Source organism: Lissotriton vulgaris, chromosome 11, assembly GCF_964263255.1.
Source record: "Lissotriton vulgaris chromosome 11, aLisVul1.2, whole genome shotgun sequence".
Classification (NCBI taxonomy): Eukaryota; Metazoa; Chordata; class Amphibia; order Caudata; family Salamandridae; genus Lissotriton; species Lissotriton vulgaris.
The window spans coordinates 1,077,762,072-1,077,779,467 of record NC_141699.1 but is presented as its reverse complement, the minus strand read 5'-3'; the positions used below and the strand labels follow the sequence as shown (position 1 = coordinate 1,077,779,467).

At 44.2% G+C, this 17,396-nt stretch overlaps 1 protein-coding gene across 1 annotated transcript in view; it reads right to left on the bottom strand.

The window, feature by feature from the left end:
- LOC147684154 (solute carrier family 12 member 9-like) overlaps positions 1–17,396 on the bottom strand; it is a 582,177-nt gene that overhangs the window by 158,573 nt on the left and 406,208 nt on the right. The window contains exon 8 of the mRNA XM_086944548.1: positions 14,882–14,964. Coding sequence (XP_086800674.1) covers positions 14,882–14,964 — 83 coding nt within the window. The remainder of the gene's footprint in view (positions 1–14,881; positions 14,965–17,396) is intronic.

Below are 17,396 nucleotides of genomic sequence, written 5' to 3'. Positions count from 1 at the left end.
GCGGTATGAATACAGCGCTACGAGACCTCAGGGTAGAAGGCGCTATATAAATACAAACACATTTACATTTACATTTACATGATCACCAAACATACTATTCTGGTCAGGCAGACCTCACTAATGTGTATGTATCCACAGTGTGAGTTTTAGACATGGGTGGGGGGGTTTGAAGAATATTTAGAGTCCCCTCCCCTTTTGACACTTTCTCGCCGCCAGGATAAAATGACAAAAGATGTTAGTGATGGCCCATTACAGAGCTGCTCATGTTTTTTTCAGCTGAAAGCAAAGCACTGTTGTACTGATATCAGCATAACGCTTCTTTTGGCCACATCCTGGTGCCGGACTGGGAACCGAAATTGGCCCTGGCAAACTACTCGGCCGGCCCCTGAGAGTGGGTGGGTATGTGCCGCCGAGCTGTTTGCTAGTACCGGTTTTGACCGATATTGTTACAGGCGGTTGATATTGCCGGCCCCGGTAACAAAAATGAGCCCCCAGGGGCACAAAACCAGCCCCCACCCTAGCGGCCCACCGGGGAAACGCCTCTGCCCGCTATGGCCAGTCCGGCCCTGGACTGATCTGATGTTTAGAGAATTAGAAGAATATAATCTGTGCAACACGAGCATGGACGTCGATTCACCAAAATTCCCAGGGCAGTGAATGGGGCATCACATGCTGTTTGACCTTCACTTTCACTCACACACCCAGACTCGCACATGTAAACACACTCTAACCCGCAAGCAGGTACATACTATACAGTAAAAAACATCTTGTTACCTCAGCTGCCAGGAAAGGTCTAATTCCAGCTAAGTGTACACCATTTATTACACTGATAGTTAGTAATGTAAAATTATTTACTATTAGTGTAAAACACATTGATAGAAAACAAAGAGAATGGCGCCCCAATCGACGTCCATAAGGACAAGCTGGCACTGTGTTCCTGGCACTGATTCTACCACCTCTGAGATCAGGGGTCGCACAGGTACTTCCACGGGGTCACATGGGAAAAGAACCTCTATGTAAACCCTGGAGGAGAGGAAACTAGTAATATGCTTGGTGGGACCACAGCGGTTCCGCCAAGCTTATTCCGGCCTCTGACCGCCGGTTCAATGCCAGGCAACAGCGGTTCTGTGGCGGTCCGACCACCCAACTCCTAATGGGGCAGTCGGACTGCCGATACAGTGGGGCTGGATCTGACACTGCCGCACCACCACGAGTCTGAGGGCCCATAGTGTTCGTTGCGAATATCTGGAAAACTCAGAAATTTCAGCAAAATGTAGGAGTAAACACGAAGATATTTCTCACTTTTCTGCTTCAACCGCTGTGATTTGGGTCATACATTTTTATGTGTTAAATTCCATTGCACATATACAAATCTACGGCGCCTTAAACACATTTGTAGTGCCTTGAAAATGTCATTTGCAATATCTCCAGTTTGGGCCCAGTTTACAAAAGTATTTTCATTTGTTAATAAAAGTTTACCACAAAAAAGCCTCATTACGCATGCCAGGTATTCACAGAAGGATTCCTAGCAGGCCTGAATGTATTTACTACTTATAATTTCCCTGGAACAAATGCGGAGAAAACTACAGTAGTAAATCTCACGCAGGACGTGGGAAGAGAACATTACAAAGCGTGTTTATCCTTGTAAAGCACAGAAACCTACACATTGCTGTGCATTTACAAACTGAAATCGGGTCCTTTCCTGCTCTGGAAATGGTCAGAAAGTTTCTCCATCCAACGGCAGTGGGTCACCCCCAGATTTGCTGTGAGTCTAAGTGAATTTGTTTTCCTCACGAATAAAAAAAAATAAACAATTGAATTGTAGGGTAAGTACAATGGCGCATACAGGGAATCCTTTAACAAGCATTAGAAATGCAATAGGTCTCGCAGCATTAGAGTTAGTGCTTTTAGAATTGTTTATGGTTTTTTTTGTAAATCTTTAGCATTTTTGTTTCCTGTAGCCAATGCTAAAGAATTAAAAAAAAAGCCCTAAACATTTCTAAAAGCTCTAACTCAAATGCTCCGAGACCTATTGCATTGGAAATGCAATAGGTCTCGCAGTAGGAAAGTTTGAGCTATAGGTGTTATTTATTTTTTTGTTTTTTATTTATGTGTTGTTTTTTCTAAATAGCTAAATTAATAGCTTGAGGGTGAGTGAGGGTGAGGGGTTGAGGGTGAGTGAGGGTGAGGGTGAGTGAGGGTGAGTGAGGGTGAGGGTGAGTGAGGGTGAAGGTGAGTGAGGGTGAGGGTGAGTGAGGGTGGGTGAGTGTGAGTGTGAGTGAGGGTGAGTGTGGGTGAGTGTGGGTGAGTGTGGGTGAGTGAGGGTGAGGGTGAGTGAGGGTGAGGGATTGAGGGTGAGGGGTTGAGGGTGAGTGAGGGTGAGGGGTTGAGGGTGAGTGAGGGTGAGGGGTTGAGGGTGAGTGAGGGTGAGTGAGGGTGAGGGGTTGAGGGTGAGGGGTTGAGGGTGAGTGGGGGTGAGTGAGGGTGAGGGGTTGAGGGTGAGTGAGGGTGAGGTGTTGAGGGTGAGTGAGGGTGAGGGGTTGAGGGTGAGTGAGGGTGAGGGGTTGAGGGTGAGTGAGGGTGAGGGTGAGTGAGGGTAAGTGAGGGTAAGTGAGGGTGAGTGAGGGTGGGTGAAGGTGAGTGAGGGTGGGTGAAGGTGAGTGAGGGTGGGTGAGTGTGAGTGAGGGTGAGTGAGGGTGAGTGTGGGTGAGTGTGGGTGAGTGTGGGTGAGGGTGAGTGAGGGTGAGGGATTGAGGGTGAGGGGTTGAGGGTGAGTGAGGGTGAGGGGTTGAGGGTGAGTGAGGGTGAGGGTGAGTGAGGGTGAGGGTGAGTGAGGGTGAGGGGTTGAGGGTGAGTGGGGGTGAGTGAGGGTGAGGGGTTGAGGGTGAGTGAGGGTGAGGGGTTGAGGGTGAGTGAGGATGAGGGGTTGAGGGTGGGTGAGGGTGAGGGTGAGTGAGGGTGAGTGAGGGTGGGTGAGGGTGAGTGAGGGTGAAGGTGAGTGAGGGTGAGGGTGAGTGTGAGTGTGGGTGAGTGTGGGTGAGTGTGGGTGAGTGAGGGTGAGTGAGGGTGAGGGATTGAGGGTGAGGGGTTGAGGGTGAGTGAGGGTGAGGGTGAGTGAGGGTGAGGGGTTGAGGGTGAGTGGGGGTGAGTGAGGGTGAGGGGTTGAGGGTGAGTGAGGATGAGGGGTTGAGGGTGGGTGAGGGTGAGTGAGGGTGAGTGAGGGTGAGGGTGAGTGAGGGTGAGGGTGAGGGTGAGTGAAGGTGGGTGAGGGTGAGGGGTTGAGGGTGATTGAGGGTGAGGCGTTGAGGGTGAGTGAGGGTGAGGGGTTGAGGGTGAGTGAAGGTGAGGGTGAGGGTGAGTGAGGGTGAGGGGTTGAGGGTGGGTGAGGGTGAGTGAGGGTGAGGATGAGTGAGGGTGAGGGGTTGAGGGTGAGTGAGGATGAGTGAGAGTGAGGGTGAGTGAGGGGTTGAGGGTGAGGGGTTGAGGGTGAGGGGTTGAGTGAGGGTGAGGGGTTGAGGGTGAGTGAGGGTGTGGGATGAGTGAGGGTGAGTGAGTGAGTGAGTTTACTACCTTAAAAATGTATGATTTTACTACAAATGTACGTAAGTGAGCTTTTGGGTGTCAGGGTTGCCCCTGTGTTTGTGCATATGGTCTGTGCTCGAGAGGATGAAACACAGCTGTCCGGCCTCGTTGAGCGCTAGATTGCAGTATTCCCGAGGCGCTAGTGCACAAAGCTTTTGGCGCCAACATGTCTAAATGAACTGAGTGCCGTATTTATGACGTCACACCTATTAACCTGCAGTCGCTCCAATGAATAGAACGTAGGGATCGTTTCCTCTAAGGGCACTATACAGATGTTTTCATTTATCTACTATGCTTAGTGCCTGGAAACTTCCCTGGCAATGTGAGATATATATCGACGAGCAGATCCCGTCACTGCGAGTGGAATGGTTCACTACGAGTGTGAACAATAACTTGTCTTTTATAGCGCTGCATACAGCCGTTCGGAGCGCTATTCCATATGAGCTGCAAACAGCGCGTCATTATTTCCATATTTAATTGCAAGTCATTTACGGAAGTCGGCAGAGAGAGTGGGTGATACTGGCATTCGAACCCTCGACCATCAAGCCCATGATCGGAATACAACGGGGACACGTGTAATTTCCTGAACCCTTTTGCCAACTGTAACACACTTCCTATTACGTTCTTGTTATGTAGGATTTGCATCTTCAAATAGGAGGCCGTTATTTACGTCTATTTGCGATTTTCATGGATTCTTTTTCAAACTAAACAACACGCAATAGTGTTACACGGAAGCGCTAAGATTTTTGAGCACTTTAGAAAAAAAACACAGTACAATAAAAGAGATGCTAATTTCACGGATTCTTCTTCGACCTGGGGAGTGCAGGGGAGGGGGCGGAGAGGGGAGAGGTGTGACACGGCATGTAATAGTAGCGTGTTACCAGCTGCTTAGAAGGACGAGCTATTGTGGTAAAGGCAGCAGCGAAAAAAGCAACATATGGCTGGGGAGTGCAGGGGAGGGGGCGGAGAGGGGAGAGGTGCGACACGGCAGGCAGGCAGGGGAGGAGAGTAGGAGGAGGAGGGGGGAGGAGAGTAGGGGAGGCACGGCCTAGCGGCCGTGCAATCAAGAAGTGAGGGGGCGGAGCTGGGGGAGGCTGTGAGAGAGAGTAGGCAAGGCAGGCGGCTGGGGGCATGTGCACGCGCATTTAAGCTCAATGCGCATGCGCATTGAGCTTAAATTTCTCGTGCACTGCAAGGAATCGCCACGATTCCTTGCAGTGGATAAAGAGTGGATAAGCCCCCATAGTCTCGCTTGCTCGATGCGCATGCGCATCGACAGGCGAGACCTAAAAAGTCACATGGCACCCCCCTCACACACGTCATGTGTGGGAAGTCATGAGCACTGCTGTTGAAGCAAAATGTGAATGACAGCTGAACAGACCAATGGATGAAGAGGAATGACACAGCCATTCTGTTTGTTTGTACTATTTATATTTTTATGGCATAAGCAAGGCAGCAGCTTACTGTAGGCAAGATCCAAACATGACACCTGCAGTTTATGCCAGAATAAAGCCCTTTGCGCCCCAAATACCGAGACCTGTGGTCAATTATTAGTAAATTATCCAGACCTAAAATATGTGGAAAGTGGGTGAGATTAGCTTTACAGATTAAGTACAGGTCCTTTTCATGAGGTGATATCTGTCTAGCTTCGAGATTTTGGCAGCACAAATTATGTAGCTGATGTTTTTGTAAAGCGTAGCTTGGTAATCTCTTCTCAGTCGGAACCAACTATTGGTCGGTGAAAGTCTTCATAGCGGCTTGAGAGCAGAAGGCGGTTCACTTCGGCCCCACTCTGAACATAGGAGTGTTGCCCATTCCTACTCGTGCACTCAGGTTATATTGAGCTGTTATGTTTGTTCTAGTTGATTCAATGCACATTAGATTCCCAATGTCAGACTAATGTTCTGATTTGTTACCTTTGCCTCAAATTCTAAAGCGCTCTGATATCCTTCGGGATCAAGTTTGCGCTATATAAAACTTTATAAATAAAAATAAAAAAAAACGTTATAAATAAATAGTTCAGATTCCTGCACTTTTTTGGTTTCATGTTATGACCATATCGTCATTTAAAGTTGATGTTTTTCTAAGGGTTGCATGACGTTAGAATGTATTCCTTTGCAATGCATGCCTTTACCACACATGCGTTACAATGTGAATGCCATTACCATGTATAATCTTTGCCAAGAATAGGCTTTTACCATGAATATCTTTAAAATGAATTTCATTGAAAAAGCATGGATGTTAGGGGCATATTCTATTCGTAGTAAAGGTTTTCCTGCCCCAAGTCCAAAAACTGGTCCCTTGCGCCCTCCATCTATTCTTTAAAAAAATATATATCCCTCCCATTTACCCTGCGTGACGCCCAGCCCCAAATCCTTTTAACAAATACCCCTGCCCTGAACCCTAGAAACGGATCCGCGACACCCCTTTCTGCAAATGCCCTTCTAAACACTACCCCTCCCCGGCCCTAGGCCCTAAAAGGGGACCACTGAGCAAATCCTGCCTCTTTAAAATAAACTTTAAAAAATTATATATATTTTTATTAAAAAAAATACATTTTAAAAAAGTAATTTAAAATCCCCCTTACCTCTCAATGACATCACCTCTCCAGCTCTTCTGAGACATAACGCACGTCGTAAAGAGGAAGTGGAAGGGTCTGTTTCCTCTAACGATTCCGATAGATCACCCTTACCACACACATACCTTGTCCACACATAGCTTAACAACGTAATACATTGTAAAGGCATACATGGTAAAGGATGTGCGTGGTAACAGTGTATGCGTTATAACGCATATGTGGTTAAGTATATGCGAGGAAAGGGCAGCGTTTTAAAGGCTGTGCATCGTAACTGTGTACGCATTGTAATGCATGAGTGGTTAAGTATATGCGAGGAAAGAGCCACGTTGTTAAGGCTGTGCATCGTGACTGTGTACGCATTGTAATGCATGAGTGGTTAAGTATATGCGAGGAAAGAGCCGCGTTGAAAAGGCTGTGCGTCGTAACTGTGTACGCATTGTAATGCATGAGTGGTTAAGTATATGCAAGGAAAGAGCCGCGTTGTAAAGGCTGTGCTTCGTAACTGTGCACGCATTGTAACGCATGAGTGGTTTAGTATATGCGAGGAAAGAGCCGCGTTGTAAAGGCTGTGCATCGTAACTGTGTACGCATTGTAATGCATGAGTGGCTAAGTATATGTGAGGAAAGAGCCGCGTTGTAAAGGCTGTGCGTCGTAACTGTGCACGCATTGTAATGCAGGAGTGGTTAAGTATATGTGAGGAAAGAGCCGCGTTGTAAAGGCTGTGCGTCGTAACTGTGAACACATTGTAATGCATGAGTGGTTAAGTATATGAGAGGAAAGAGCCGCGTTGTAAAGGCTGTGCGTCGTAACTGTATACGCATTGTAATGCATGAGTGGTTAAGTATATGCGAGGAAAGAGCCGCGTTGTAATGGCTGGGCATCGTAACTGTGCACGCATTGTAGCACATGAGTGGTTAAGTATATGCGAGGAAAGAGCTGCGTTGTAAAGGCTGTGCGTCGTAACTGTGTACGCATTGTAATGCATGAGTGGTTAAGTACATGTGAGGAAAGAGCCGCGTTGTAAAGGCTGTGCGTCGTAACTGTGTACGCATTGTAATGCATGAGTGGTTAAGTATATGCGAGGAAAGAGCCGCGTTGTAATGGCTGGGCATCGTAACTGTGCACGCATTGTAACGCATGAGTGGTTAAGTATATGCGAAGAAAGAGCCGCGTTGTAAAGGCTGTGCGTCGTAACTGTGAACACATTGTAATGCATGAGTGGTTAAGTATATGAGAGGAAAGAGCCGCGTTGTAAAGGCTGTGCGTCGTAACTGTGTACGCATTGTAATGCATGAGTGGTTAAGTATATGCGAGGAAAGAGCCGCGTTGTAATGGCTGGGCATCGTAACTGTGCACGCATTGTAACGCATGAGTGGTTAAGTATATGCGAGGAAAGAGCCGCGTTGTAAAGGCTGAGCATCGTAACTGTGCACGCATTGTAACGCATGAGTGGTTAAGTATATGCGAGGAAAGAGCTGCGTTGTAAAGGCTGGGCATCATAACTGTGCACGCATTGTAACACATGAGTGGTTAAGTATATGCGAGTAAAGAGCCGCGTTGTACTGGCTGTGCATCGTAACTGTGTACGCATTGTAATGCATGAGTGGTTAAGTATATGCGAGGAAAGAGCCGCGTTGTAAAGGCTGTGCATCGTAACTGTGTACGCATTGTAATGCATGAGTGGTTAAGTATATGCAAGGAAAGAGCCGCGTTGTAATGGCTGGGCATCGTAACTGTGCACGCATTGTAACGCATGAGTGGTTAAGTAGATGCGAGGAAAGAGCCGCGTTGTAAAGGCTGGGCATCGTAACTGTGCACGCATCGTAATGCATGAGTGGTTAAGTATATGCGAGGAAAGAGTAGCGTTTTAAAGGCTGCGCATCGTAACTGTGTACGCATTGTATCGCATGAGTGGTTAAGTATATGCGAGGAAAGAGCTGCGTTGTAAAGGCTGTGAGTCGTAACTGTGCACGCATTGTAACGCATGAGTGGGTAAGTATATGCGCGGAAAGAGCCGCGTTGTAATGGCTGGGCATCGTAACTGTGTACGCATTGTATCGCATGAGTGGTTAAGTATATGCGAGGAAAGAGCTGCGTTGTAAAGGCTGTGCATCATAACTGTGTACGCATTGTAACGCATGAGTGGTTGAGTATATGTGAGGAAAGAGCTGCGTTGTAAAGGCTGTGAGTCGTAACTGTGTACACATTGTAATGCATGAGTGGTTAAGTATATGCGAGGAAAGAGCTGCGTTGTAAAGGCTGTGCATCATAACTGTGTACGCATTGTAACGCATGAGTGGTTGAGTATATGTGAGGAAAGAGCTGCGTTGTAAAGGCTGTGAGTCGTAACTGTGTACGCATTGTAATGCATGAGTGGTTAAGTATATGCGAGGAAAGAGCTGCGTTGTAAAGGCTGTGCATCATAACTGTGTACGCATTGTAACGCATGAGTGGTTGAGTATATGCGAGGAAAGAGCTGCGTTGTAAAGGCTGTGAGTCGTAACTGTGTACGCATTGTAATGCATGAGTGGTTAAGTATATGCGAGGAAAGAGCTGCGTTGTAATGGCTGTTTCCCTTTCTAAGGAGAATGCATAAACACATAAAAGAGAAGAAAGAGCTCCTTTGTAGTTATTGTTAAAGCATCCTTTCCATGGAAAATGCTGTTTTTGTTTTCTCTAATTACATTGAACTAGTGATTTTCTCAGTGGAGTAACACATTTTACCAGACAAATAAATGTCAGCAGGCAGTTTTCCAAACACAGCCCAACAAAAGGAGAGCGGGATGTGCAATTAACACGCTATGGTTTATCCTGCAGTTCATATTAACACAACATAAGTCCCCCAGCCTCGTTTCACTGTTGTAATCCTGTTTCTCTCATAATTAGTCTCACTGTGGGTTGTTTTGCTCATATTGCCTGCCAACATGAGCAAATCAACACACTGGGCTAATGGAGGAGAGGGTGTGGCGTAACGGCCAGAGCTGCTGACTTTGGAACTAGGGAATCAGGTTGTGGTATTACAGCTAAAGCTGCCGACATCTTCGAACTATGGAACCAGGTTGTGGTATTACAACCAGAGCTGCCGACTTTGGAACTAGGGAACCAGGGTGTGGCATTACAACCAGAGCTGCCGACTTTGGAACTAGGGAACCAGGTTGTGGCATTACAACCAGAGCTGCCGACTTTGGAACTAGGGAACCAGGTTCGAGTCTCGACGTCGGCTCAACATCCTGGGGTACTAGGCAAATCTCTCCGGGCTTGATTTAGATCCTGGTGGATGGAATACGACTTCACCAATGTGACGGATATGGTGGACGGGATATCAATATGGTGGACGAGATATTGTCACATTTATGACGGAGTATCCCATCTGCCAAGACCTAAATCAGGCCCTTAAATTATCTGTGTCCATTTTTTTTTATCTGACCTTATGTAATGAAATTGGTGTTCAGATACAGTGCCCCAGTGCGCTTGGACTGAATTCGCTCTGTATAAAAAATGCAACAAACCAAACATTTTTTTCTGGGATAAGGTAAATGCTTGTGTATTTCTTTCTTTCTTAATAGTTTCATTAATTTAGGTTCTTGCAAAAGTGCATCTAGGCACTGAGCACATGGTGACCAAGTGCTTTGCAGAGTACGGGGCCTAAGGCTCACGGAAATGCAGTATCAGACGTTGGACAGTTTCTACCGTTGCCCCAATTCTGGATGGCAACTACCAGGGCCCAGTTGTATCTCAGTTTATAGGGCATATGCTTTATTGCCTTAGTGGCCAGATTAACTGGACATATTTTGCCATTGGTCCATGGCAGGAAAGGGGAGGGGAGTAATCTAAAAGCAGCTTTGAATGTGGGTCTCTCTTCATCTGCAGAGTGTGGAATCCACCAGGCCCAAGTATCTTGGAATAGTCTGTAAAAATATGAGGCGCTCCGGTGTCCAACTCATGACCAGGGATGAGTTTGGGCACCCATTTAACCTCTATGGGAATGAAATTCAATGTGACCAGACTCACTGACTCAAGATGGCGGTGGACATCGGGCAGCCTTTGAATTGCCACTCAACTGGTATCAATGGCACAGCTTCTGCAATACTATGGTGGGACCAAGTGGGAACCATGGCTCAGCTGCACTACTCCTGGCCCGCACCACTGTGCATCATCACCCGCTCTAAAGACAAAGCACAGAACACTGTAAAAGGAACAAGGAAAACAGGACTGGACCTATTTAGCAAAGCCTGCAGGAGGAGACAATGCTTGTAGAAAAGAAACAAAAAGAAACGCGAGAAGTTATTCTAATTGGAAAAGAAAATGAGAGGAAAAGACCAAGAAAAAGGAACAGCAGACAAGAGAAATAAAAAAGTGAAATACAGAAATGTAGAGATGTGCCTCTTTTTTTGCGAGGTCGCCCCCATTTTCGTGGACTGATGCAGCTGTTTCTTTTACTCAAGATCCGGTGTATGTGTCCTGACACCTAATACATGTTGAATTGGCTGACACCTAATTGGCATATTTCACTTCCCTATAAGGCCATGTTATATGGTGTCTAAAGTACACCTATGGCATGGAAAGTTAAATGTCACCTATGAACTACAACACTACTGTGCCATCCACTAGTGTAAGTAGACAAACATGACTTTGGGTCTGCTACTGAAGCCTGGCAGCTGCACTTTAAACGTGCAATCCAGCCTGTCAAAATAAATTCATTAAAAATGTTTAAACCTTCATTTTCAATGTTAATAAGTACCCCTTACTTAAGGCAGGGTACATGGTATTTAAAAGTAGGACATGTAAAAAAGATAATATTAAATATGTCCTTGCAGTGACTAGCACCTACAAGATATTTTCACTGTAACAAAGCTGGTTGTTCCGTAGAGAAACATTGAGATGCACTATTAAATGAAACAATGCTATCTTTGGCTAGGAAACACCTATAAAGTTCATTTGTGGACTCTTTGTAATACGTATTAAAACTCAGTTCACTGGTGAATGTTGATTTTTAATAAATATTCATTAAAAAGTTATTTTATAAAGTTACTTTTTCCCTGCCTAAATAGAGCTTCTGGGTGCCAATTTGCATTAGCCTCTAAATGCACCCCTCAGCCTTCTGAGTGCACAAACCTTTAATAAGGGGTATGAAACCTCGTCCCAGAGCAGAGACAAAGGCCTGGGCGTGGGGAGATTTTTCTGTTCCTAAGGCAGGATGATGATTTTGCCAGTGACCTCACATCTAAACAGGCCCTTTTCTTTGTTCTCCCAGTCAAGCAGACTCCAATCCCAGTGGGGAAGGAGCTGTCCCTGGAACAGATTTGAAGTGACCACAGAGGAGGGGTTGCAAGTTTCTCTGTAAACACCTCAGGGTTGGGCACACAGGCTCTGTAAGAACGGAGCAGGGTTTCACCATCTTTAATGCAGGCAGAGAGGGGCACTGTGTGATTGTTTGCAGTAGGGCACACAGAAAATTCTCAAGATTGGGTCGGAACTTCGACCCCATTGGTTGAGGAGGAGCCAGGAGACACCCCAAACCGCAAGCTAGTGCTAGGCATAAAAGTGGCATCCCCTGGCACCCTCCTCAGAGCACTCTGGACCTGTGGAAGAACAGAAGAAGGACTGCTCGTGCTGTGCAAGACCTGTGAGGAGATGTGAAGGATTGGACTTGCTCCCACTTGGAGCTAGGACTGACAAATAGTTTCCAAGGGTCAGTTGGCTGACCTATTAACCTTCAGGACCACAACAAGCTGCAAAAAATCCTTTCCTGAACAGTCCGCGGACAAGTTCCAACTGGACCTGCCCTGAACCCTGCTGGTGGCATCTGCTTGAGTGAGTCTTGGCCCCCAAATGTAATTCATGTGGTCCTGTAACCTTTGGTTGTGCCAAAGTGTACTCCTTCTAACATCCGGAAAAACCTGGGACTTGGAAACGTTTGGCTCCACAGACTTCTGCAGGACCAGGACAAACCTGCCAAATGGATTCAACCATGCTGCATTGTCGCCAGGCAGAAGATTTAGGCTTCTCCCACTCTGAGCTTCTCTGCCTCAGATAATCCAATTGAGCAGGCTCTCGCCGCCCAAAAAAAGGGACGGCGTCCGATGTATAAAACTTGACAGGACAAAGGTGCCAAAAAGTATCTAACATGTGAGAGGACTTCCCTGAGGGCAAATGTAGAATTTTTCTGGTAAGAGCCTTCCAGCTTATACCAACAATTTCACCGGGACCTCGTCTAACGTCTACCTGAAATCCAGGAGCCGTTCTCGGATTCATCATGCTGCCTTCCACTGATAAAGGACTTTTACTTCCATTTTCAAGACTAAGTCCAAAGGTAAATATTCCACCGGGTCGAAACCTGGTTGATTGAGCCAACACTGGCTCCATTATGATTAACCTCAACTCACACCTCAGTTGTGGTCTTCTACAACCATTTGACCAGCATTAGCACTTAATGTTTTTGGTGCTATTTTTATTTAAATCTTTAAAAATAAATATCCTTGGCTCCCTTTATCAGATTTTTGATGCTATTAAATAATAATCTATATTATTAAATTAGAGTGATATATTTATTGTGTTGTGTTTTTGACTTTTTAACTGTGCTGGTCCTTCTAAATGCAGTACTGATTTTCTCAAATTAAGCCTTTATGCTCTGCACCATAGCTACCAGGGTTTAAGCTCAAGTTTGAAATACTGCTCTAACATGATAGTGACATTATTTCTAGGGGTGGGTGAAATATTCTGTTCCACTGGCAGAAATGGTGAAATTTTGGTAGCTCAGCATTACTTTTGTAATGCAGAGTTCTGGTCAAATTCTGCCAATCATCACATGGCGGATTATTCTGTGTGCCACAATGGTAAGTTGGTAAGTGCAAGCAAGATTTGGTGTCCACTAACCTGATTTTTGGTCTGTAGAAGGACATTGGGCAAGATTTTTCTAATGCAGGTGGTCACGACCATTTGCTGCCAGAAGGCTACTTCTTGAGTAGAAAATGTACCCGAGTAGCAACGAAATCAACTTGAGTAGTTGTCCCTCTGGCGCTCTTCGTGGTGCTGTTTGCATGATTTTAGAGCGTGGAACGCGATCTCAGTGCAAAATCACAGCGTGAGCAGCGTAACAAGCCTTTTCCCACTCATTGGCAGACTTTCGCAGAATCTCGTGGAGTTTTTTGGTAACTCCACGGAATTCCGCAGAGTCAAATTCTGCGAGTTACGCCCACCCCAAATTATTACTTATGGTGGACTCTTTTCCACCCCAAATAATAATCCACTTTCTCACAAGTTATACATAGAAAAAAATAGAAATATTTATATACACTCATACACAGGCGGACTCCTCATGTTAGTCTGATATGGCCCCATCTGTTTTTATCTTTGGCGTCGTGTGCACTGCTGATCAAAAAAAAATCCAGAGACACCACTGGCTTAATATCATTTAGTGATGTCTTTTCCATAGAGGAAGACCCACTCTTCCTCCTGAGCCCAAATAAAAAAACAAAGAGAGACACAGATCATATAATGCCAGCCTATTATACATGTTTGGTTCTGGATGCATGCTTGTGTAAGGTCTTATGTGTTATAAATAGAAACAAGTTTTGAATGATAAATAGGACATAAGTTAAAACATTAATAGCAATTAACAACATTATTTTTTTTTGGAGGTTCCCTTTAGTTTAAAAACACAAACATGTCTCACAAATCACCTTGAATGGGAATATATTCTCAATTGACAAAAAACAGAATGTTATATCTGGTATTATTTGGCTTATTTGAGCATTATAAAATGTGACTGCTTACAAGCATTTTTATGTACACGGTTACAGTGTGCTCACAAGATGGCTGCCCCTGATGGTCTGGAATCTACACTGACTTGCTGGTTCCAGTCTCCTATCCACACAGGCAAGAACACTCCTATGTCTAAAAAATGTGCCACAGTCACAACTGACTCCTAGTGAGTGCTTGTGAGGAGTACTCGTGAGCATGATCTATGCAGTTGTGGTTGGCACTCGCAGAGTCGCGACTTCATGGGTTTTCACAACCATTTGGTGTGTTTTTCCAAACCTCAATCCTGAACCTGATGCAGAAAGCATTGGAAAGTGCATTTATATTGTTAAGAGTTGGGGGGTGTGAACTATATTTTCTGTATTCAAGAAGAATGGTTTTCTATCAAATTTCACAAATTGCCTAGATTGACATACGTATATTTTCTGCTACGTGGATAGCCGGATGCCTTACTTTGTAAAGTGGGGAAAAAGGTGCAGAGATTCATATCTTTTTGCACTGGGTCCCTAGTTCACGAACAAGACCCCCCTGGAGGGAGAGGTGCCACGTTGGGGCTGCCTAGGCTCGCAAGGGGTTAAAAAGCGGAAAACAAAAAGATTTGAGTTTGAAACATTGAAAGATAAATCAACAAATGTATAGGTACAATCAATAAAATATGTAATCTAATGAAGAGAGCAATTCTCTATCCCTAGTCCTGCATCACAAACAGTAGACCTTTGTTTGATGACGTCAGCTGGGATTTGAGACATATTGTGACATCATTCACTTTATGGCTGATTTAATCATTAGATATAGTTCTGACAGCCAATCTGAAAACTGCAGCAGCGTTACTACAGTGCAACACATTGTCTTATTGAATTCAATTTATAGCAAGTATTGGATGTAACCACAGGCCCACCAGGGCACTACAGCCTATAGTTGGCACGTCAGGAGTGAAACTTTAAACCTATTGAACTTACCTGGGACAGAAACCAGGACATGATCACCGCCACCCAAGGGTTCCCTCCACAAGCTGTTTTTTTTGCGGGCGCAAGAAGTACACCTATATCAAAAAACAAAATTTCAAAATTAGAAATAGAAGAAATACTGAGAGCGCACCGTAGTCTGAATGACTATTGCACCAGGAGTGAATATAGACCAAACACAAACACTCTGGCTCACGCAGAAGACAAATTAAATCAGCTTATGAAAGACAGAAGTGTGTGTCTTTTGTAATTTTTAGAGTTAAATTTACATTATAAGTAAATTAGAGCTAGGATCTTAGCTAATCTATCTTAACAAGTGCAACTAGAATTATACAGCAGATGAAGGACCACATTTGTGACAGAGCAGACTAACTGAAGTGACTAATTGAAGGGAAAGGCAAAATGTACAGTAAGGAAAGGAAAATTATATATCATGTTATGAGATTAAAGGCAAGGTGTGCTGCACATTCAGTGGCAGTAGTAAAGATGTAAAAACTTAAATGCATAATACTTGAAAATAAATGGTTAAAATGGAAAACACTGAGTACAATCATAATGTTAAATTTGCACTAGGACATTTTAAAATGCTTAATTGTATCAATGTAAACTCCAATCATTTGGTCCAAATTTCACTAGCCTTGGGTGAAATTTTAATTACACTGGCGTAGTCAGAGTAAGTCCATAATAATGTAGGCAATGTCACGTTACTCTTGTGAAGCGAAATTACAAAAAGTTATGCGATTAGGTTGGCTTGCATAATTTACTGTAATTAGGGGTAAAAATGCCTAGCACAAGAGCACAGGAATGGAATGCGAGCGGCTGCTGTTCCTATTCTGTTAGATTTAGCACTATTCCTTAGTGCAAAATGCATCCTCGGGTCCATTTTGGATGCAAAGGTGCATTCTGTGCTATGGAAATAGGGCTAAATGCAGATTAATCTATTCACATCGGGGCGGAGCAGGATGGCGGGTGGATTTTAGTCTGCCCGCTACCCTATTGTAAACGAGACTGCCCTACAGGCTGTCGGCAGTCCCAACAGAGACATTACAATGCAACTGCCACCACGGCGGTCGCAATACCTATATTTTGCATTGGGGCGGGTGCTGTTGGCTGCAGTACACGCTGCAATGCAAAAATGGAATACATTACATATCCCTGCACTACGTGGCAGGCGCCATGGGGTGCCTGCCACATGGTGCAGGGATATGTAGCCTTGCCAACTAACAGCTTGGGGCAAGGGGGGCCAGCTACGGGCCCCCTAAGTCCCTTTCCACCTGCCTTTTCATAAAAGGCGAGCGTATAAGGACATTGTAATCCCTACGGCTGTGCCACCATTGTAGGGAATACAACTCCCTCCAGTGCACCGGCAGGCTCAAGGAGCCCATCAGATGCGTGGCGGTCAGTCTTTTCGACCGCCAACAAACCGCCTGCCATTGTAATATGGCAGGCAGGAAACTTGCTTACGATTGCAGCGAGACCGCCATCGAGGAGCTGTTGTGGCGGTCTCACTGCCATTGTAATCGGCCCTTTTGTTCTCTGTAATTTTGCATATTTTTCCTGTCATTTTGATAACAATGCTACAACAAATTACGCAAGTTACGTCCGTCCCTATATTATTACTAGTACAACTATTCCATACAGGTTGTGGCCACTCAGATTATTCACTATTTAGCATTTCAATATCTAAGAAGACTTTTCTTGGTGACAGGGCACACTTAAGTTAAAAAAGGAGATTTACCTAATTTGTATTCGGTTTCTGTCAAACATTGTTCTGTTAGAATAAGTTTATTTTGGTAATTACTTTTACATTACATTCTCAACACGTTTCAGGTTGAGACCCTTAATCATGGATATATGATTTTGTTTCTGCAGCTATTTGCTGAAACAAAATTGGGAGAAAACAAAAAAAATTATAAAGTTTTTTACATTTTTATCATTAACCTACTCTCAACATTTATCATACAGCAAAAATCCCTGTTGTAATTGCTAACAAATACTGTTCTTAGTTACAAAAAATTGATAACATAAAATAATGTTGAATAAATTGAATTCTGGTATTATATCCATGTTGCTTTTTCCAATATTTTTCATTTATTTCTCTAAAATGTTTTGGTTTTCAAATTCAAACTCTATGTGTGCGTAATATCTTCATTAATTTACATAACTTATAGTTGTGGAAACACCTTTTCCCTCCAAATTTGAGTGTTACAAGGGTCTTTTACATTAATGTTTAATGAAACTTCAGTGTTTCCATCTTTTCTGTTGAAAAACCACATATCGTTCTGTGTAATGTATGGTGTTCATGTTCCTGCTTCACGTCTTTTCAATGTGGTTATACATAAATGTTTTGTATTTCACATACACGACTGTAACATATATATATATATATATATATATATATATATATATATATATATATATATATATATATATATATATGTTATAGGTGTTCTGAATAAACAAGAATGACCTAAGATTTATTGAGTGCAAAGTATCCTTGGATTGAAAA